The 22,284-nt window shown below is 43.4% G+C and overlaps 1 protein-coding gene across 1 annotated transcript; it reads right to left on the minus strand.

Annotated features, from left to right (window-relative positions):
• Positions 1-2,120: 2,120 nt before the first annotated feature.
• On the minus strand, positions 2,121-17,204 carry ANKRD34B (ankyrin repeat domain 34B). Its single transcript, XM_007179769.2, has 2 exons — positions 17,126-17,204; positions 2,121-3,948 (listed from the first exon to the last, which is right to left on the minus strand). The coding sequence occupies exon 2, from the start codon at positions 3,924-3,926 to the stop codon at positions 2,382-2,384; it is 1,545 nt and encodes a 514-aa protein (XP_007179831.2). The 5' UTR covers positions 3,927-3,948; positions 17,126-17,204; the 3' UTR covers positions 2,121-2,381.
• Positions 17,205-22,284: the final 5,080 nt, after the last annotated feature.

Raw genomic sequence — 22,284 nt, forward strand, 5'->3', positions numbered from 1 at the left:
GCCGCGGAGCAACTAGGCCCGTGAGCCACAATTACTGAGCCTGCGCGTCTGGAGCCTGTGCTCCGCAACAAGAGAGAGGCCGAGATAATGAGAGGCCCGCGCACCGCGATGAAGAGTGGCCCCCGCTTGCCGCAGCTGGAGAAAGCCCTCGCACGGAAACGAAGATCCAACACAGCCATAAATAAATAAATAAATAAATAAATAAATAATTTAAAAAAAATTGAGAAGACTTTAAAGCCTATTCAATAAAGAGAATCTCTTTTGTTAAATCTCTGATCAACATCTATCCTCAGCCTATTTCCAAAAGTGGTTCTTATCTTCCTAGGATAGACTTTTCCATAGATGGACAGCTCTAGTAGGTAAAAGAGTTGAAATATTTCTGTAACTTCAAATTTCTAGTTCTAGTTTTTCTTAATCTGGAGGATTCAGACTAAGTCAGTCATCAGTCCTTTCAGTACTTAAGGTCAGCTGTCTAATCTCAATTGAGTCCCACAGGATGACTTTACAACCAGGCTCAAACAACCACAGTCCCTAAAATGTTCCTAGGATTGACACAAGACTAAAAATTCTTCCAAATATGGCCAACAAAGTTTTAATCCTATTAAATATTCTTTTCATGTTGGGATGAGAATAGCAACAAATGTTATTCTTTCTTAGTTTTCTATTTACTCAAAGTAACATACGTGGCACAATTTCTCTTCAGATTATGTTGAAATATTTATCATTAGTATTTGAGATAAGCAAAAATCACTGATACTCCAAATGGCATTTAAATCTTTATTGATACCATTTTGTTTATGAACTAATCTAGCTACATATTCTTCCAAACTGTACCCTTACAACGTAAAGCCAAGAACTTTTCTCAATATTAAAACTTGCGAAAAGGGTTTAGGTTACCTATAAACATCAGGTACAATTCTAAGTTCTGAATCAAAAAATACTTCTAGTGCAATTAATATTAAGGTTTTTCAAAACATTAAATGGAAAACTTAGTTACTTTTTTCAAATAAAAGCCACAAGAAATTAAATAATTACTATGTACATAACAATTTGCTTATATCAAATTGTAAAGAAAAGCATCATGCCAGTTGCTAGGATCTCAAATTAATGCACTCAGGTTTTGTACAGTTTGATTTATTCTTTGTGGTAAAACTGCTAGATTGAAATAAAGTCTCTCTATAAACACTATGCTTTGAAATCATATAGATAATAGAGTCATTTTATAATATTTTATGGTTCTAGCATGGTATTCATTTACTTTGTTAGAAGTTATTCACAGGTCCTAAATACTAGATGATTGGAATGTCACACAAGGAAATTATCCTTGTTATTCTAATTATATAAATGTCTAATAATTATATATCGAAAAAAAGATATTGTTTAATATTGACCGAATATTTAATACATTTTGTACTTAAATTTCTACTGGCTTTCTTAATTTTAGCTAACCTAAGGTAATCTAATCAGTTTTTCTTTTTTACAACCAAAGCAAGCATTTAGTTTCTATTTGTGATAAATCCCAAACTTTTTTTTTTTTTGTCTTTAAAAAGACAAGAACACTTTGATAATAAGAAAACGAGAAATGCTTTTTAAATTTTGTATTATCTTGTTATTGGGAACATATGAATAAGCTTCAAAAAACAATAACAGGAACTAAAAGATATGGAGAAGGAAGAATTCCATAAAATAACATTAAAAAACAAAGCAAAGCAAAAAACAGCACACAAACACTTGGCACAGATTATTACTAGCTTATAAAACTCGGATCTGCCATTTTTGACACTTATTAAGCTGACAACACATATTAGCTGCCTCATCTACTATAATGGTTGACCTTTTAAAATGTTAATTAGATTGTCACCTACCTGCAGTCAACATTTTTCAAGAATTAGTTCATTCTTTCTTTGTAGCGTAGGCTTATTGATCATAGAACACTATAGCTGTTTATGTTTTCTTTTATGCTGTTGGCATCATGGAAAATTACAATCATGAAATGCTTTTTAAAAATTGATTTGAACACAATGTTTCCTAATAAAATATTTGGCAAATCTGAAATTTTTAAAATTATCTCCAACATATGTGACCTTCTTTCTTTGCTTATTTTTGTTTAAATTAAAAACTTGAACCACATGAAGGTTGTTAAGTATTGAAGGTTTTGAAAAAAATAGTTTTAATTTTGTTTGAGAGAATTCCCTTAGCAAAAGCTATCTATTATTTGTATATCCACAGTGCCTAATATGATGATACACAGTACATTTTGATACCCCTATTATGGACTAACCACTTAAAAGATTTAAAAGGATGAATGTTTGAATTTTCTTCTCTAGTTCCATGTTTCTCTGGTATAGACATGTGAACAAAATGTATTTGCTAGCTGTCTCTTAAAAATGAACTAATTGCTTAATTTGTTCTGTTTGCAATGATTGTCTCCTTAACAACATTTTTTTACTTTTGAATTCTTTGGGGAAAATAGGAACTGTTGGCATAAGCATTTTTTGACCACAAGAAAGAAGGCTGGAAATCTTGTTGGTGACATTGATATCTGAGACGGGAGGGTGAGGATTCACATTTAAGGGTGGCAGAAATCCTGGTCTGGTTTGTGTAATGCTGTGATCTAAAGGGAAAGCTCCTGAACCACGCCTTTCTAAAAGGGCATGATTTCTCCTGCTCGGGGGACCTGGTGGGATATTCTCCAACAATTCTTTGGATCCTGACAACAAAGAAGAAGATGGTGAGAGGATCTTTTTCTTTCCTATAAGTGTTTTGCCATCATCTAAAGTTGCAGGGATAAGACCAGCTGAGAGCTGGGAATCAGAGCTATAGTGATTTGCTCCCGAGTTTCTTTTTTGAACTATACTTCTTAAGGTGGAAGTAAATATTGTCTGGTTAGAGTCTGGGTCCCGGTCAACTGGGATGTCAATGCATTGCTGATTTCCTTCTGAAAAAAATGATTGATAATTTATTTCCTCATATGACATCTTTCTTGAGCTGGCCTGATCAAAGGCTCTTAACAAATGTGCAGTGTCTTTTATATCAATACTTTGGTGCCTAGTGATGAATCGCTTGGAAAGTGCCAGCCCATTGGTTTTGTAGGATAATTCTTCCTCTGGAGTAATATCCTGGAGCTCCTCTTGTAATGAGGCCACTCTGTTCTGGTGCATTAATGAGGGGGGACTCTTGATCCAGTGTGGAGCCTGAGGTAGTTTGGGCCCGTTAGGGGCCACACGAGGCTTCCTCAAAGGGGAGCTTGGGTCCCCCATATCATCACTGCTTCCTGCGGGTTCCAGATCTTTAAAGGCAAAAAGTGTCATTTCAGTTTCAGAAGAATGTGATAGTGGCAATGAGGCTGTTTTTAAGTCTATTTCTGAAGGAGTGGCACAGGTGGCTGGGGAATAACGCTCATCCATATCCAAAGGAGGCATATTTAAGTACTGTTTGGTAGTGTGCCTGCCAGAGGGCGATTTTGCTGTCGTTATGATAATGACCTCTTTCCCTTTTGCCTTGCAAGCACTAAGTAGGATTTTCAGGGTCTCTCTGTCTTCTGAATTTATAGCATAAACAAGGGCCGAGTAACTAGAGTGGTCTTGCAAGCTGAGGTCAGCCCCACTCTCTAGGAGCAAAGAAACAACTTCAGGACCAGCTTTTTCTAAGCAAGCATGCATCAAAGCAGTTTTCCCAGATTTGTCCTGTATGTTGGGATCAGCATTGTTTTCTAATAGGTATTTAACCATTTTGGCTTTACTGACACTCTGGTGATCAACATGTTTGGTCTTACAAGCAATCATTAAAGGTGTTTCCCCTCGGTCATTGCTCTCATTAATGTAGGCGCCACCTTCCAGCAAGAGTCTTGTAAGGCGAAGCCGGCTCTGATGGACCGCTTTGATCAGGGAATTTCCATCACTGGAAATTTCTATACCTTCATCCATCTTCAAAAGTCAGAATCAATACCTGGTTAGCAAAGAAGATGAAGAACAAAAGATTAGCCAGAATCAATGTCCCAATTTATATTCATGTTGTTATTCACAATTAATTTCTGAAATATGTATAGATAAAGAAGACATAAATAAGATTATGTTATTAATAAATATAGAGCAAAATTTGAAAAATTTAGAATAGTAACAACCTTTAGGGAAGTTCAAACTAAAATTTACTTTCCCAAAATCTTCACTGAATATTTATGACATAACACTAGCCTAGTACTTCTCTAAATCCCACATCAATTAAACAATAATCCACTTAGTTTCCACCTGTGAAAAATATTTTTAAAATAATATTAAAATGCAAATTTAAGCAAAAAAGCCAAAATTCTGTGTAACTGCAACTGAATCAACTAAAATAGAACATGTTTATGATAGCTTAATACAAAAAACTTCTTAGTATTAATTACTTAAACATGCTTTTCAGTTAAATAATGCAATTAAGATCTAAATTTTCAATTTGAGGGGCATTTCGGTGTTTCTTTTTTTTCCACTTTTAGAATCAAACTCAGCTCTTCCTCATATTTACACTAACTTGAGTGATTTCTTTCAATTCTAGAATTGCATGCAGTTCTCTCAATTTCATTCCCATGGGTTTAACACTTCCCTTAGCAAACGTCATCCCAGGGACAGTTTGGACTTTGGCTTATTTTGAATTTATTTATTTATTTATTTATTTATTTTTGGCTGTGTTGGGTCTTCGTTTCTGTGCGAGGGCTTTCTCTAGTTGTGGCAAGCGGGGGCCACTCTTCATCGCGGTGCGCGGGCCTCTCACTGTCGCGGCCTCTCTTGTTGCGGAGCACAGGCTCCAGACGCACAGGCTCAGTAGTTGTGGCTCACGGGCCCAGTTGCTCCACGGCATGTGGGATCTTCCCAGACCAGGGCTCGAACCCGTGTCCCCTGCATTGGCAGGCAGATTCTCAACCACTGCACCACCAGGGAAGCCCCGATGTTTCTTTTAAAGGATGAAAAATATTTGGACTACAAGATGTTAAAATAACTGACATAATGCCTGGAATTCACACTGAGATAGGAATGGTGAGCATGCGTTCATGCATTTTTCTTGATTCCATTACTTAAATTATACACTGACTAGGTTATGGGGTTAGCAACATACTATTGAGTTAAATTTTGACAGTTGCTCCAAAAAAGTTTTCTAGGCTAGAAACAAGTGAAGACATATAGACTTTAAAAACACTTTATTATCATTAAAACTGAAAATTATTTATGTTTAATTTATTTAAATAATTTAGATTCAGGAATTCCCTGGCGGTCCAGTGGTTAGGGCTCTGTGCTCTCACTGCTGAGGGCCTGGGTTCAATCCCTGGTTGGGGAACTAATATCCCACAAGTCATGCAGCATGGCCAATAAATAAATAAATAAATACATAAATACAAATTTAGATTTAAACTTATTCAACAGATAATTTCATTAGGTGATAAGAGTTATGTCTTTATCGAGAGCCAAGGAAATGTTAGTCTTGTAACAGTCCTTAGAGCTGGGGAGAAAAATCAAATAAAAGTTTGTATAATATTTAAATCTATTTCATTGAATTGTGTAGCTTTGAGAAATCAAGAAGTATTATTTATTCTACTCATTTACTTTTAAAATAAAGAATATGGGACATGAATTTCTATTGTATAGTAGAATAGATACGGGGTCCCCAATCCCCGGGCCACGGACCAGTACCAGTCTGTGCTGTGGCTTGTTAGGAACCAGGTCACACAGCAGGAGGTGCGTGGCAGGCAAGCAAGCGAAGCTTCATCTGTATTTACAGCTGCTCCCCATCGCTCACATTACCGCCTGAGCTCCACCTCCTGTCAGATGAGCAGCGGCTTTAGATTCTCATAGGAGTGTGAACCCTACTCTGAACTGTGCATGCAAGTGATCTAGGTTGCACTCCTTATGAGAATCTAATGCCTAATGATCTGAGGTGGAGCTGAGGCGGTGATGCTAGCGCTGGGGAGCTGCTGCAAATACAGATTATCATTAGCAGAGAGGTCTGACTGCACAGAGACCATAATAAATCAATTGCTTGCAGACTCATATCAAAACCCTATCAGTGAGTGGCAAGTGACAATTAAGCTGCATCTGGTGGCAGGCTTTATAGTGGCAAGTGAGTTGATGTACTTCAATTGTACAGCTGCATCTGGTGGCAGGTTTTAAGTCAGAATCTGATACTTATTTTAGTCCGCATGTGGCCTGCCCATTGTTTTATTTACCACTTCCGTCCACGCCTCTTTCCCCGCACTGCGCACTTGGCTCAGTCACAGTTTTGGTAAGCCCACAAGCTAACCGTAGCCAAAATGAGTAAAAAACAAACGTTGCTGGAGAGCTTCTTTGAAAAGGGGAAAAGACACAATGATGAGACAGCAGAAGACTCTTAATTAAGATTGCCAACAAAAAGAAAGCTGCATTTAAAAGAAAATACCAAGAGTCCTACTTAAATTACAGGTTCACTGCAACAGGTGATTCACATTCTTCAAGCCCGCTCTGTATAATATGTGGCTGGCTATCCAAGGAAGCCATGAAACCTTCAAAACTGCTTTGCCACATGGAGACCAAGCACCCTGCATTAAAAGACAAGCCTTTGGACGTTTTCAAAAGAAAAAAACGTGAACACGAAAAACAGAAGCAATTATTGAAGGCCACCACTTCATCAAATTTGTCTGCACTGAAAGCATCATTCTTAGTGGCTAACTGCATTGCTAAAGCTAAGAAGCCCTTTACTATTGGTGAAGAGTTGATCCTGCCTGCTGCTAAGGACATTTGTCATGAACTTTTAGGATAGGCTGCAGTTCAAAAGGTGGCACGTGTTCCTCTTTCGGCTAGCACCATAACTAGATGAATTGATGAAATAGCAGAGGATACTAAGGCACAATTGTTAGGATTAATGAGTCACCGTAGTACGCAATCCAGGTTGACAAGTATACTGATGTTGACAACAAGGCAACAATGCTTGTTTTTGTGTGATATATTTTTCAGGAGGATGTGCATGATATGTTATGTGCACTTTTTTTGCCAACCAACACCACAGCTGCAGAACTATTCAACTCTTTGAATGATTGCATATCAGGAAAACTGAATTGGTCATTTTGTGTTGGTATATGCATGGACAGAGCGGCTGCCATGACTGGACGGCTTTCTGGTTTCACTACTTGGGTCAAAGAGGTCGCTTCTGAATGTGAGTCTATGCACTGTGTCATCCCTAGAGAAATGCTGGCTAGCCGAAAAATGTCACCTGAACTTAACAACATTTCACAGGATGTGCTTAAAATTATCAACCACATTAAAGTACATGCCCTTAACTCGTGTCTGTTCGCACAGCTCTGTGAGGAGATGGACGCAGAGTACACACATCTTTTCGTATACACAGAAGTGAGATGGCTTTCTAAAGGTAGATCACTGGCCAGAGTTTTTGAGTTATGAGAGCCACTCCAGAGATTTCTTTTAGAAAAACAGTTACCACTGGCAGCACATTTCAGTGACACAGAATGGGTCGCAAAACTTGCTTACTTGGGCTTCCCTAGTGGCGCAGTGGTTGGGAATCCGCCTTCCAGTGCAGCGGACACGGGTTCGAGCCCCAGTCTGGGAAGATCCCACATGCTGCAGAGCAACCAAGCCCGTGAGCCACAACTACTGAGCCCACGTGCCACAACTACTGAAGCCCGTGTGCATCGAGCCCATGCTCCAAAACAGAAGCCACCGTGATGAGAAGCCCGCGCACCGCAACGAAGAGTAGCCCCCACTCGCCACGACTAGAGAAAGCCTGCGCGCAGCAACGAACACCCAACACAGCCAAAAAATACATAAATTAAATAAATAAATTTATTTTTTAAAAAAACAACAAAAAAAAAACTTGCTTACTTGTGTGATGTATACAACCCGCTCAACGAACTCAATCTGTCACTTCAGGGGAGAATGACAACTGTGTTCAAGTCGGCAGGTAAAGTGGCTGCATTCAAAGCCAAACTGGAATTATGGGGGTGACAAGCGAACATTAGGATTTTTGACATGTTTCAAACATTAGCAGAGATTTTGAAAGAGACTGAGCCAGGGCCTTCTTTCTCCCAGCTGGTGCATGATCACCTATCTCAGCTTTCAAAAGAGTTTGAGCATTACTTCCCAACTACAAAAGACCCCCGAACTGGGAAGGAATGGATACGTGACCCATTTGTGAATAAGCCAGGTGAATCAACTTTGTCCAAGCTACAAGAGGATCTACTGCTTGAGACTGCAAATGATGGTGGCCTTAAAAGTATGTTGGAAATAACTTCAAATCTCCATACATTCTGGATTAAAGTCAAGGTGGAATATCCTGAGATTGCCACAAAAGCACTGAAAAGCCTGCTTCCATTTCCAACATCCTATCTTTGTGAAGCAGGGTTTTCTGCAGTGACAGCGACCAAAACGAGATCACGGAGGAGACTGGACATAAGCAACACACTTCGGGTCACTGTCTCCCATCACCCCCAGACGGGACCATCTAGTTGCAGGAAAACAAGCTCAGGGCTCCCACTGATTCTGCATTATGGTAACTTGTATAATTATTTCATTATATATTACAATGTAATAATAATAGAAATAAAGTGCACGATAAATGTAATGCACTTGAATCATCCTGAAACCATTCCCCTCCTACCAGAGTCCGTGGAAAAATTGTCTTCCACGAAACTGGTCCCTGGTGCCAAAAAGTTGGGAACCGCTGGAATAGATAATAAATATAATGACTTCTTAAAAGAAAGAAGAGATAAAGAGAGCAGAAAGAAAGTGAAGAAAAAGGGAAAGACAGACATGCACATAGAAATTAATTCAATTGTTAAACAGTTATAAGCTCCTAATATGTGCTGGGCACTGAGCTACAAAGGTATAGGCCCTAGCCCTGAAGAGGTTACACAGCTGTTTGGAAGAGTTACTGTCTAAGCAGCTGGTTATGAGTTAAAGTCATGAGAACACACAGACTTTAATGGTTTGAGGACGGAAGGGGCTTCACAGAGGCCAGCCATTTGAGCTAAACCTTGAAGACTGCGAAAGAGTTCGGCAGGCAGAAAAAGGAGGAAAGGAAAAGTAGAGAACACTCCTTGTGCAAAGACCTAGAGGCTTAAAATAGCACAATTATTTATCACAAATCAGGCTCTACACCATACTACAACCAAACTTTAGGAAAATATTTTAGCAGATGATTATCGTTACGGTGATGTGGCAGAACACATACATCTAATTTTGCCCCTTCCTGAAACCCCCTAAAAGTAAAGATTTTTTTCTAAAAAAACATAAACTCACAAAGATAGCAGGAAAAGGAGAGAAGATGACAAACAACATTTTGAAAGCCAGAAAGCAGATGGGCCAGTGGTAACTGGCTGAGCCAACCTGAAAAGGCTGTGCCTCGAGTCATCGGTGGCAGAGTTGAGAACTAAGCCCGTGTACACTACAGAATCCTCGAAAGAGGCGGCAGCAGGAGGCTCTATAACTAGGGGGTGGAGAGTACAGCTAAATAAGGAGGGCTAGGAGAAAAGCTGTTAGAGAGGCAGTTGGATCCCTAGGTCTTGCTCCGGGAAGTGCCGTGGTCCTACCTTGGACCAGCAGAAGCAGCATTACCTGAAACTTGTTAAATATGCAAAATCTCAGGCTCCATCCCAGATCTACTGAGTCAGAGCCTACAGTTCAACTAGATCCCCAGGTGATTTGCATGCACATTGAAGTTTGAGAAGTGCTCCTCCACTCCAAGCCACTAGGAGATAGAAGACTGCCCCTCTTCCACCTCAAAAGATGTCCAGTGGTTTATTCTCCAGAAATGGTGAAACAGAGAGTCTCTGGACTGAGAGACACTAGGCATGTTTGAGGACAAGAAAATAGGAGAATAAGTGATGGTATGTTTACTGACCACTGAGTGAAGGGACTCACAGCCTTCTACCCCAACTCAGCTCCGAGAACGATGGCAGCCATATCTTTATCCTTTAGAAGAAAACTATAGAAGAAACTGCTATACTCTTCTCTCAAGAATCTGACCTACCAAGGAGAAAATACCTAAGAGTACTGATCACAGGGATTCCCCAACATGCCACCCAGATCATCCCACAGTGTGGCTTAAAGGTCACTCATGTGAAAAAGCTTCACATTAGGTTTTTAATCCAAGCCCTTTAATCATGAGCATGAAAACAAAAAAGCCTCTTACATTAAAGACAGAGAGCAGAACTAATAGAAAAATCAACTTGGAGAAGACAGATATTAGTCCGAAAAATGAAAACTTCAAAACCTCATTATCCTCAAAGGGATAAGACGATGTTGTAACCATGAAACAGGGATAAGAGTCTATTAAAAAGAATATTCAGAGATCATAAAAAGCTCTCAAAAGAGAAAAACATGATACAAACTGCAAAACTCAATAGAAGGGTTGAATAGTAACATTGATAAAAATCTCTAACACAGTCAAGCAAAAAGAATAGAGAGAAAAAAAACAAGAAAATTAGAGGACTAGATCAGGAAATCCAAGATCCAACTAATAGAAGTTCTTGCAAGAGAAAATAGTGGGGGTGGAGGAAGGGGTGAGCAGGAGAGGAAATGATGAATAAGATCAAGAAAATTTTTTAGACATGAGGGACATTAATTCCCAAATTGAAAGGGCCCAAAGAGAACATAGCACAATGGATGAAGACAGACCCTGACCATGGCACATGGTTGTAAATTTCCAGAACACTGAGAACAGAGGAGATTTAGGCAACGGAGGAATATTTTTTTTAAATCTGAAGGAAAAATGATTCCCAGCTTAGAATTCTCTACCTAGCCAAACCATCAGTCAAGAATTGGGATACACTCTCAAGAACCTACTGAAGAATATAATCTATCAGGATGAAATGGTGGAACAAGAAAGAAGAAACGAGATCTGGAGATCATCATAGAGGAAAGGCACCGAAAATCCCCAAGAAGATGGTGAGAGGAGATGCCAGGGTAATGGATGTGCACAGACATCCTCTCTGAGATCATGCTGCCATTTTACCATCTTGTTAACTGAGGACCAAATGCCCAGGTCAGCCTGATCTCAGTTCTTTAATTGACTTGCTTTGTCCCGACCACATCTCTGCTCTCCCCTCCATACCCTGCTTTCTGGGGCAGCCACTGGCACTCGTTTCAGCCCTACTCAAATGTTCTCCTTTGACCTGCTCTGAGACCTGGGGATAAGTCATGGTGAGCTTAGGAGGAGAAAGACTCAAAACCCATTGCCTTTGCATATCCACTATCTGCTCTACACTGCAGCCCGCCAGAAGCCCTATCATGGTAAGTCCCACGTTTCCCAGGACTCACTCATGACCTTGCCCAGAGGGGCTCTTGTAAATGCTCAGGAATGCTGAGCTGAACTCAGATCCGGAGACTGTTCAACTTATGTTCTCCTGAGAAATTTTGCCGTATATTGTTAATATTGATCTTTCTTTATTCATCTAATTTTGTGCTTTCTACCCAGTTTTCCAAAAATAAACAATTAATTTACTTAAGGATCACATGCAAGTGGGAAACTCAGAAAACATAAAAAGCAAAGGAACGATTTACACAATAGTCAAGACTAAGTTACCTCTTGGTGAGGGTTAAGGAGAACAATGCAATTTGGAAGGGACACACAGAGGCTTTTAAGGTTCAGGTAATGTCCTGTTTCTCAACCTGGGTGGTGTGTATATAGGTGTCCGTTTTATTATTATTCTTCAAACGGTATATATTTCATGTACTCACCTGTATGATATTATTATTCTCTTCTGTAAAATGGGACATGTACACAAAAAAGAACACAGCATTTATGTAAGAATGTTTCATAATTAAAATTTATAAAGAGCCATAGTAAGTCTTAATTTTTACAACAAAAATCACTTTTTGTGGTGTTATCAATAGAATTTATACCTAGACTTTCAGATTGATAACAGTATCAATCATGTAAAAACACCTTTGACCAAAAGTAGCATTTGATAAACAGATATTCAAATGAGAACCAGTTGCCAGATACCAGATTTCAATATTAAACTTTCATATAGTTTCTAGTATGGGGGACAATGTTGTTTTAAAAAAAGTCTTAAAAGAATCTTTTGGAAAGACATTCAAACCTTTTCACTTATCCTCATGTAAAGATCTTTCTCCACAGTGCTAAACCCGGCCACTTCCTGCCATAACTTTCCCTTCCACACTCGGCATCCGGAGGTTCTGGGAGAAAAAGGGGGGCTGGCTGCGATGCCTGAGGGGGGCAGAGGCCCCGCCGTGGTCCTGTGGAAAGGGAGGGTGCTATGGGCTCCAGGGCCTCAGAGAAGCTGGGCAAGTGACACCACTAGCCTGTGGCAACTAGCGAATATATCTACAATGAGGCCGTAGGCAGACCTAGCCCCTTAGTACTGCAGGGCTGTCAAGCAAAAACAACAAAGGCTTACTTACACTTTGCTCATTATAAAGACTTCTAAGGCCCACTGGATTGCTCACTTTTTAAATTGTTCACATTTAATAGAGCAATTTTGAAACTGTTTAAGCATTAAATTTTTCAGAAAAAAAAGTTATCAGGTACTTTATCTTCCATGTGTATACATGTTAGGTTTCCTAGTGTCTCATTTTGTAATCAGTACTTTACTGGAATAATCCCCTTGTCTTCATGCCTTCACCCTCTTTCAGTCCATTCTCTTATCTCACCTTATCCATTTGCACGTCAAAAACGCCTATATTGAAGTTGATTTATTTACTCTTCATAGAGGTAAGCCCCACCTGGGATGAAAACCACGTCTCTAGCCTACAATGATCCTAGTTCAGAAATGTTCCCGCCCTCTGTGTCCTCCTGTGAAACATCCTTACTGGGCACCTAGTGCTAATACTGTACTAACATTCAGTCAGACTCTTACAATCTAGCTTCTAAATGATTCCCCAGTTCAGTTACACCTTCCAAACAGAGAGCAGTTCAACTGGAGAAAGTATGAAAGTCAGGTAGACCCAGATTTCCATCCTGACCCTCCTAATTACTAGCTGTTGCCCTGGTCAAATCTCTCAGCCTCTCAGAGTCTTGAGCTCCCCATCTGTGGAAGACAATCATGAAACATTCATCCCCTGGGGGCTGGTAATGAAATCAGACAACATCTAGAAAAAGACTTTCCTGTTGCGCCTTCATACTCACTGCGTTCTTCTTTTTAAAATTTTTATCTCAGAATTTAGCTATCTTTTATTTTTATCATGTCTCTAATCCACAGGCTATTTAAATAACATAAAATATTTAAAATGTTGTTTTTTTAGAATCTGTAAATAATGGTTTGTAAATATAAATGGAACCTAATAAGTGAGCTATGGAAAAAGATATCCTTTAAGTGCATTTTCCTTATAATTTCCAAATACAATAATTTCTGCATTATTATAAGATGTTAATTATTAAACAGCTGGATAAATTGCTTTTGATTTTAAAATTAGAATGCCTTTAACTTTGCTTGTAATTCATCATGGCATATTGCTCTACTCTTTTAGTGCCTCTCTCCATCTCCCAAGGCCCCACTAAAATTACAGTTTAGTTATTTTTTTTAAAAGATATCTATTCTGAAGAACACAGAAAACTGGAAGAGAGATATCATCAGATGACCAATTTCAAACAAGCTGTGGAGACAGAGGCGGGGGTGGTGGTGTGGTAAACTGCCTTAGCATAGCAGAGGCTACAACATAAAGCCCCCAGGAGGTGGCCCCCATGAGAAGGAAGCCAGCTTACCCACAGGACCCCGGAAGCTTAGGACATGGAGGTTCCAAACAACACCGAAAGTGGCAATGAGGCACGGGGCTGAACATGACAGGATGGTTGGATAGAACAACCGGACCCCCAGAACTTTACCCCACCCCAAGCAGACAACCACTCTCTTAGGCAAGAAAACAAAGATTCATTCTCTGAACAGATTGATCAGGTAGGCTCCAACCTTGGAAGCTGTGTGCTGAAAACGAGAGAAAGTGAGTCTACAGGCTGACTGGTGAAATTCCCAGCTACCACGGGACTGGAAGGCAGGAAAAAGAAGTAAAAAGCACTGGATCTTAGAATTATGAGCCCTACTAAAAATATCTGTCGATAAATGAAGCAATTCAAACTATAACTACATTCACCCCTCCAGACACCCACTCTACATGGAAATAGAAAGTTACCTGAAAACATTATTCAAAATTTCATACTTCACTTATGTCTTTTCTCTCCCTGGACGAGTTTTCTGTCAGCCAGCTGTCAGTTCCTACTGAAGGAAATCAAAGCTATTCAGAGCTACATAAATACCTATAATTTGTTCCACACATCTCTCCCATTTGGAGTCTAGTTTTTTAATTCCTTGTTAAGAAAGACATCCCCACAGTGTTTGTGCAGTTAATCATATTTCACTGATTATGACTCTGTAAAGTGTCTGGAGTGGATTCGGTGCACGGCAATCCAGTGTGTGGTGTGTGTGTGTGTGTGTGTGTGTGTGTGCGCGCGTGTGCGTGCAGGAAGCAGTCTACCCTGCAAGGACTGCTGAGGTTGGAAAGGCTGCAGCACTCACCTGGTCTGCCCCATTCTGTGCAGGTGAGGTGGCTGAGGAGGGAAAGGTACTCTTTCTCTTACTCACCTGCTTGCCAGGACTTAACTAGATGTTCCTGTGTCCCTTCTCTTATGTCTCCTTGCTTCTTACAAAGTAGGGTTCTGTTTTGAGTACCTAATTTGTGTGGTATCTAACACGGCAGTGCCACATGGGCCGAGGTGCTTTACAAGCTATCTTGGAGATGATAGGCTTGGTGTTTCCTGTGACTTTTTCTCCCCAAGCCACTCTCAGTTTTTCTGTCATTCAGAAAGAAATTTTATTTTCCTCTGAGCCTCTTACTCCACCTCCAGATAGGATTTATGCTCCCTCCCAAAAAGCTACTTATCTGGCCATGGTGGGGGAGGGCAGCAAGGGGGTGGAAATTAACAAATGGGTTTCAAGTTCAAAATTCAGCCCCTCACCTTTGCCCCAGGATGCCCTCTGTGCTGCCCACAAGGGGATCAGAGGAGGCAGCAGACTGTGTATCAAAGCCTGGGGCTCTGTCTCCTCTCAAGTTACCGGCTCTTGAGAAGTTGTTCCTTTGAGCCTCTGTTTCCTCATTCCTAAAGTGGGAATAATACCTACTTTACTGAAGATGACTGAGAGGAGTTTAGAAGATCCTAATATATTTGCCACTTAGGAATTCAATAATGTCAGGTTCTAAACATATTATCACTAAACGTGAATGCTCTGGGCTAATGGGGTCTGAGAATGGGGGCTAAGGTGCCTATACCAACAGTTTCTCCACCTTCTGTGGGCATAAGATCACATGGAGAGTTTGTTAATAAGATTCCAGGCTCCACTCCCAATAGGGGGTGCTTCCCGTGCATGCTCGGAAAGAATCTGTGACAAACTCTTCATTCTTCATCCCAGTCCCACTACCTATTAGCTATCAATCCCTGCCTCAGGCTCCCACCAAGCTGTCTCCATCATCACCTCCAGGCCACCTGATGCTCAACTCTCCCGCACACGAGTGAAGGGCAGAGATGCCTGCCACGCCTAGAGAGGGGCAAAGGGAGCCCACAGGCTCAGAAAAGAGTACAGCCTTGAGTTAGAACAGGCCAGGTACTGGAGGTCTACTGTCCTACCCTTCCCAGACAGGTCTGAGAAAGTCCAGAGTTGTAGTGGGCAGCCCAGGCCAGGATGCAGAGGCCAGCTGCACCTGGAATGAGGCAAGCCTGCCTGCCACAAGCAAAATATATGTCTTCTCCCCATGCAAGGAAAGGGTCAGAGCCAGAACAAAAGATGCAGCTGAGACTGTCCCAGGAAACATAGTGACTTGCCAGGAAAAGTGTTCTCCGGCACCAGCTTGAAAGAACTATTTAGAAACTGCCCAAGAGGGAGGAGTAGCTGGTAAGGTTTGCTGTCTTTCCCACACGTACCCAAAAGGGCTGGTTACTTCTAGTTACTTCAGCTGTCCCCCAGGTCCCTGGGGCTGGGCCCTGGGGGAGCTGCACTCCCACCCCCACCCCCTTCCCAGCGCACACACATAAAGACACGCCAACCTATACCTCCAAGTCTCAGGGAACCAAGGTGATGGGATTTCTAGGCTGCTGAGGATTCTGGCAGCGTCTTCACAGCCCTCGCTGGCTCAGCTTTTCCTGAGAGCGGGGAGGGAGCGAGCCCGAGGTGCTGTCGGAGAAGGGCAAAGGAAGGTGACTGAGGCGACAGCACCGGGACACCGATGGGGGCGGGGTGCGCGTTTCGTCGCCTCGTCTCGGAGCCAAGGCACAGCTGGCGGGCTGAGGCGATCGCCGTCCACGAGAAGGGGTTCTGCCCAGAGCCGCTGCGGAGCGGTCCCCGCACCGCCCGCCTGGAGGACACGGTCCTCCTTTGGGAAATGGCACGCCCGATGGGAGCAGCCATTGCCCCCATGCTTAGGCAGGCGCACCTCTGGACCCCAGTTATCCGACAAGGGGACTGGGGTCCTGATGCCAAAGCTGTGCGCCCCCAACAGCTCCGGGGACCCGGCTGCCCGCACCTGTGTGGCTCGCATTTGTGGAGACAGTGGCTGCAAACGGCTCCGCAGCCCACTCTGGCCCGTCCCCGGCGCCCAGCCTGCACCTCCCGCCGCCAGGCGGCCGGAGACACCTGCGGAGACACGTCCAAGTCCGCCCCTCCGACCCGCGCGCTCTTCCGGCCGAGCGCGCGCCGCTCCCGCTGCGGCGCCGACCCGCGCCCGCGAGGCCCCTGCCCCGGATCCTCTCAGACATCCCGCGGCCGCCGGCTACCCTCATCACGTCCCCAGCGCTGCAAGGCCGAGAAGGAGGCGAAACCCGCATGCCGGCGGGGTCCAAGCCCGCACCGCCGCAAAGCCCGAGCCAAGAACGGGCGGGGACTGCGGGAGGCGCGAGAATGGGCTCCGTGGAGCGGCCCGGAATGGTGGGGCAGAGTCTTTGGACAGGGCCCTGCACCCCGAAGGCCTTCAGTGGGCGCCAGGTCTCTGCAGGGTCAGGGTGTGCGGGAGGTGCCGGCTCCCAGGGCCTGAGCGGACCGGGCGGGGCGCACGGAGGCCGCTGGGCCCTGGCTGCGCTCTCCTCGCCCTCCTCCCGGCAGCCAACACGCAAACCAAAGTTTCCCGAAGTGCAGCTCGCACAGCCAGGGCCTCACACTGACCTGGGACGCGCTGTCGAGTCGGCGGGGCGCCTCCCGCCTCCCCGGTTCCGCTTGGACTCTCCGTGCCTGTGGCCCCGGGGCGCCGTCCGGTATGGGATGTGGTCTTCGGCGGCTCGAGTCGCAGATCCCGGTAGGTGCCGCCGTGTCCCCGCCCCCACCCGGCGGAGAGATGCGGGCGTCTGACCCCGCGCGGTGAAGCGTCGTAGCGGGGGCCAGGAGGCGCGCACCTCGCCAGACGCCCGGGCTGCACGGCGTTTCCGTTGGGAGTGACGCGCCGGTTCGCGGCTGTGCTGCAGGTGTGGGCGGCGGCCCCGGGGGCCAAAGTGTGGCCACTGAAGCCCCGCCTTCTGTCCCCACGAGTATCCGCCCTCCCCCCATTCCCACACCCCAACCCGGCCACCGCGCTTTGGCCTGAGCGACTTGGCCCAGAGCAAGGGCGGCAGCGTCTTTCCTACAGCAGGCCGTCGGCCACCCCTCTATAACGGCCCTTGGTCCCCCAGCCCGTCCACATTTGCATCCCTCCCCCGCTGTTCATCTCCACCCGGGTGGTCCGTGTGTGTGTCCCCCACGGGTCTCTCTTCCCCCTTCCCGTCCCTGTACCCTCTTTTGGTAAAGCCAGAGCCTCACTTCAGGTTGAGGCATTCGTGAGAGCAACCGTTCTTCTTTTGTTTTGATGAGTTTATAACTTCATTATACTATTATTAAAACATTAATACATATTAAAATTCCACAACGTATATTTTATGTATTAAACTCCACTGTGGAATTAAAGAGAGATGAAATTAAGAAGCAGCAATGATCTTAACTCATTTATAAGGGATCATCTGGTGAAGAAAAGACTATGACCTTTTGCTGTTGTTGTTCAGATGATGTCAATTTAAAATAATTTGTAGTTTTGACTTCTCTAAGGGGGAAAGTACACTGATCTCTGAGCAGGCTTCCTTTATTTAGGAAAATAATCCGCTAAATTTGGCCCTTTAGTAAGTATATGTTAAGCAAGTTCACAGGTCATTTTAACCCAGAGTTGGTCTCTACAGAGCTGGAGTCTTAGATCTGGGTTGACCATTGCCCACAACCGTTTGTTTGGGAAGGTCGGGGGTTCACAGGAGGGGATTGGGCAAATTTGCATGAAGGCACCGGTCTCCTTTCCCCCATTAAAAAAGTTTTTAATAATGTATAGTAGATGTTTAATAGGTGCACATTTCACAATTTCAATGATTTTGCTCAAACTAAAGCATCGTTAAGATCAAGAGACAGAATATTACCAGCTCTCCAGAAGACTGTCTCATATTTCTTCCTTCCAGGGGGCAGAGTAGTGGCTTCAACCAGCCTAGATTACTTTGGCTTGTATTTGCACTTTATAGCAATTGAATCATACAGAATATACTCTGTTTCTGGCTTCTTTCACTCAACATTATGTTGAAGAGGTGCGTACTGTCTATGGATTTAGCTTGTTCATTCTTTTTGCTGTACAGTATTCCACTGCGTGAATGTACCGGGATTTACTCATTTTATTACTGATACGCATTGGGGTAATTCTCAGGTTTGGGACATTACAAATAATGCTGCTAGGAACATTATAGCAGATGTCTTTGGTGAACATATACACACATTTCTGTTGGGTACGTACCTAGGAGTGGAATTGTGAGTCATGAAGCAGGCATATGTTCAGCTTCTGCAGATATTGCCAAACAGTTTTTCAAAGTAAGTGATATAATTTTCACTCCTATTTTATTAGTTTCTTATTGCTGCTTGTAACAAATTACCACAAGCTTAGCATAAAACAACACAAGTTTATTCTCTTACAGTTCTGGAGGTCATATCTAAACTGGGTTTTCCATGACTAAAAGTGTTGGCAGGGCTGAGTTACTTCTGGAGGTTCTAAAGGATAATCCATTTCCTTGCCTTTTGTAGTTTCTAGAGGCTGCCTCCATTCCTTGGCTGGTAGCCCCTTATTCCCTTCATATCTCAGGGTCTCTCTCTCTCTCAACTCTGCTTCTGTTATCACATGTCTTTGTCTCCCTCTGCTTCCTTCTATCCTCTTGCTTCACTCTCATAAGGACCTTTGTGATTATACTGGGCCCACTCAGATAGTCCAGAATAATCTCCTATGTCAAGATCCTTAGTTTAATCACATCTTGCAAAGTTCCTTTTGTAACATATCCATAGATTCCAGGGATTAGGATGTGAACCTCTTTGGGGAGGGCATTATTCAGCCTACTACACCTGTCATCTGGGTATTGGAACATGTTGGATGGATGGAGAGAGGCTGGACTGGGGGAAAAAAGGGCAATGAAGCCCTGGGATACAGTTCACCTGGAGGATTAGTGCTGTTGACTTGGGTGCTGTGACAGGGCTCATAGGCAGGAGAGGGAGGCTGATGCTGGAACATCACAATCCTGGCACCACCAACACATCTGAGGCAAGAGGCTTTCATATAGGGAATGAGAGTGCAGGTCAATTTGGGCCTGGGTACCTCGCTGAGTGAAACGTTAGGGAAGGCAGACTGTCCTTTGTGGGAGTTGGGAACAACAAGAAAACAATGGAGAACAGATCAGATTTTGCACCGTGGGCAAGGTCCTCTCAGTGGGTGGTACCCCCAGCCCGTGTCATGTCCCTGTCCATCCTCCAGGCCCTGGGGACTGACCTGTTTCGGGGCTGATGGTGGAACTGTGGGGACTGACTTCCCACATAGGTGAGGTGAGGTGAGGATGAGGTGGGATGGAAGAGCTTGTTAATCTAGGCAGGCGTGCCCTGCCTTCACCGTAACTTGAATGTTGAAGGGAGATGACTTTAACAGTCAGGGCTTGAGGATGAGGACATATAGTTTCTACCTACTTCTGGCCTCATTTTAGTCCAGCAAACACACCTTGAAAGAAACAGGACAGATGTTATTATCTCCACTTTACCTATGAGAGCAGCAGGGCTCCAAGCGGCCCTCTAATTTACTCGAGGAGCCTCAGGAATGGAACCAAGAACAGAATGAGACTTGCAGCTCTTCCTGTCGTCCTTGGCGCTGCTCCACCTCCCTACTGTGTGAGATTCACTGAGACGCAAGGTGATGGGAGCTGAGAGGCAGAACTGACCCAAGGTGTGCAAACCCAATTCAACACATCCTACTTTGTGGGTGATAAAGCGGGATGATCTGGAATATGAAACATGCTGTCCTCATGGTTTTATACCATTAACAATATGTTTTGGTGGGGTTTTAGGAACAAGTAAAAGTTGATGCCTGTGTTTGATAAGCATCTTGATCTGAAATCCCTCCATCTACTTTTTGCCTTCCAGAAATAAGCTGAACACTTTGGTTTACTGGTGGAACCCCTCCAGCTCTCTTAAAAATTGTGGTTATACTAGAATTCATTTACTATCTATTTAATTCTGATCTCAAGACAGAGAGGAGGGGCTTCCCTGGTGCCACAGTGGTTAAGAATCCACCTGCCAATGCAGGGGACACGGGTTTGAACCCTGGTCCAGGAGGATCCCACATACCATGGAGCAATGAAGCCCGTGCGCCACAACTAATGAGCCTGTGCTCTAGAACCCGTGCGCCACAACTACTGAGCCCAAGTGCCACAACTACTGAAGCCCACGCACCGCAACAAAGAGCAGCCCCGGCTCACCCCAACTAAAGAAAGCCTGTGCGCAGCAACGAAGACCCAACACAGCCAAACATAAATAAATGAATAAGTAAATAAATTTATTTAAAAAAAAAGAATACTTTAACTTGTCTAGGAGGCATCAGGGAAGGCTTCTCAAATGAGGTAACGTTTCCAGTGAGACCTGAAGGGCAAGTAGGTATCATATCAGTGAAGAGTAGAGGGGCTTTTACATGGAGAGAAACTTCTCGTCTATTTAAGCCGTTGTCATTGGAGGGTCTCTGTTACATGCATCCATATCTATTTCATGATGAATATATTCTTTGTACCAGAACAAAGGGTGGACCAGTGCAGGGAGGCACTTTGTGTGCCAGGATAAAGGACTCTGGGTTGCTAGCTGCTTCTCTTTAGGGAGGTTTTCTTTGGTTGTCCCCTGAATATCTTAAAAACATAACAAAAACCAAAGGCCTCTTACTCACTGATACCCCTGCAGTTCCTCAGACAAGTTCTGTGAGCTTACTGCATATTCTGGAAGACTGTCTCAGTCCTTGAGCTTGTTGACAAAACTCTCTTCTATTACATTGGCCTTGGGAGGGGTCCCACTTAACGGCAGCAATCCAGTGGGAACCTTCCTGCCTTCTTGTTCTCAGGGTGGAAGAACTGTTTCTTAGGCTTAGAGGATTTGTTCTAGAAAGAGGCTGAGAAACTTAGCTCTAGTGTCTCTTCTGACATCTGTCACCTAAACTCCAGATACCTCAGAAATCCCAACTGATCTATAAAACCAGGACAGTGCAACGACTTAAGGAAACTAACATCAGCTCTGTGAAGAACTTTAGACCAGAACGAAATACCAAATAGTATTATTTTTACTTTAAAACTCAGTGACAACCTATGTTCAGAAGGAAGATGTGTTTTTTCTTCCGATGATTCATTATTCATTCCAAATACTCATTTTGTCATGCAGATGACATGACATCAAAATATGAGCCATGTAAATATGAAAAGCCAGCTCAGTAAGTTAGTCAGCATACTGATGAATATGTTTTCATTTACTGGACCAACTACTGATTCATGTAAATCAACGAAGAGATGAAGTAATGCTGGAATAATTGATCAGATGTAAACCTCTTGATAACATGATTAACGTCTTAGATACGCCTTCAAGATGTGTTAAGTTTATAATCATAAGTGAGAAAACTATGTGTCATTTTGCATTGTCCAGCATCCAAACACCTTTTCTATTTTGGCAAATCCAAGATGAGTGGAAGCCAGGATCTGACTTCCCACTCTGGAACATGGACCGGAGCAGATAATTCCCCTTTGGACTCCTTAGACCTGTGTGTGGACATTTGAGCAAGGTTCAGCCAATCAGAGGCTCTTTACTGAGACTCTGAGTCTTCAGGGAGTGATAACAAGGCTAGAGACAGCTAGGGATCACTCAGAGTGGCTGGATGGACTTGAGACTTCGGTGGATGGTGACAAGCATCCAGGGCAGAGATGCCAGAGGCAGAACCCTACACTTACTGAACCTCTGGTGGAATCTTGCCTGTGCCATACACC

The sequence above is a fragment of the Balaenoptera acutorostrata genome, chromosome 2 (genome assembly GCF_949987535.1).
Source record: "Balaenoptera acutorostrata chromosome 2, mBalAcu1.1, whole genome shotgun sequence".
NCBI classification, from domain to species: Eukaryota; Metazoa; Chordata; class Mammalia; order Artiodactyla; family Balaenopteridae; genus Balaenoptera; species Balaenoptera acutorostrata.

Bases quoted from the DNA above. Each gene is read 5' to 3' on its own strand.
- ANKRD34B (XM_007179769.2), bottom strand. From the start codon at position 3,926: ATGGATGAAGGTATAGAAATTTCCAGTGATGGAAATTCCCTGATCAAA.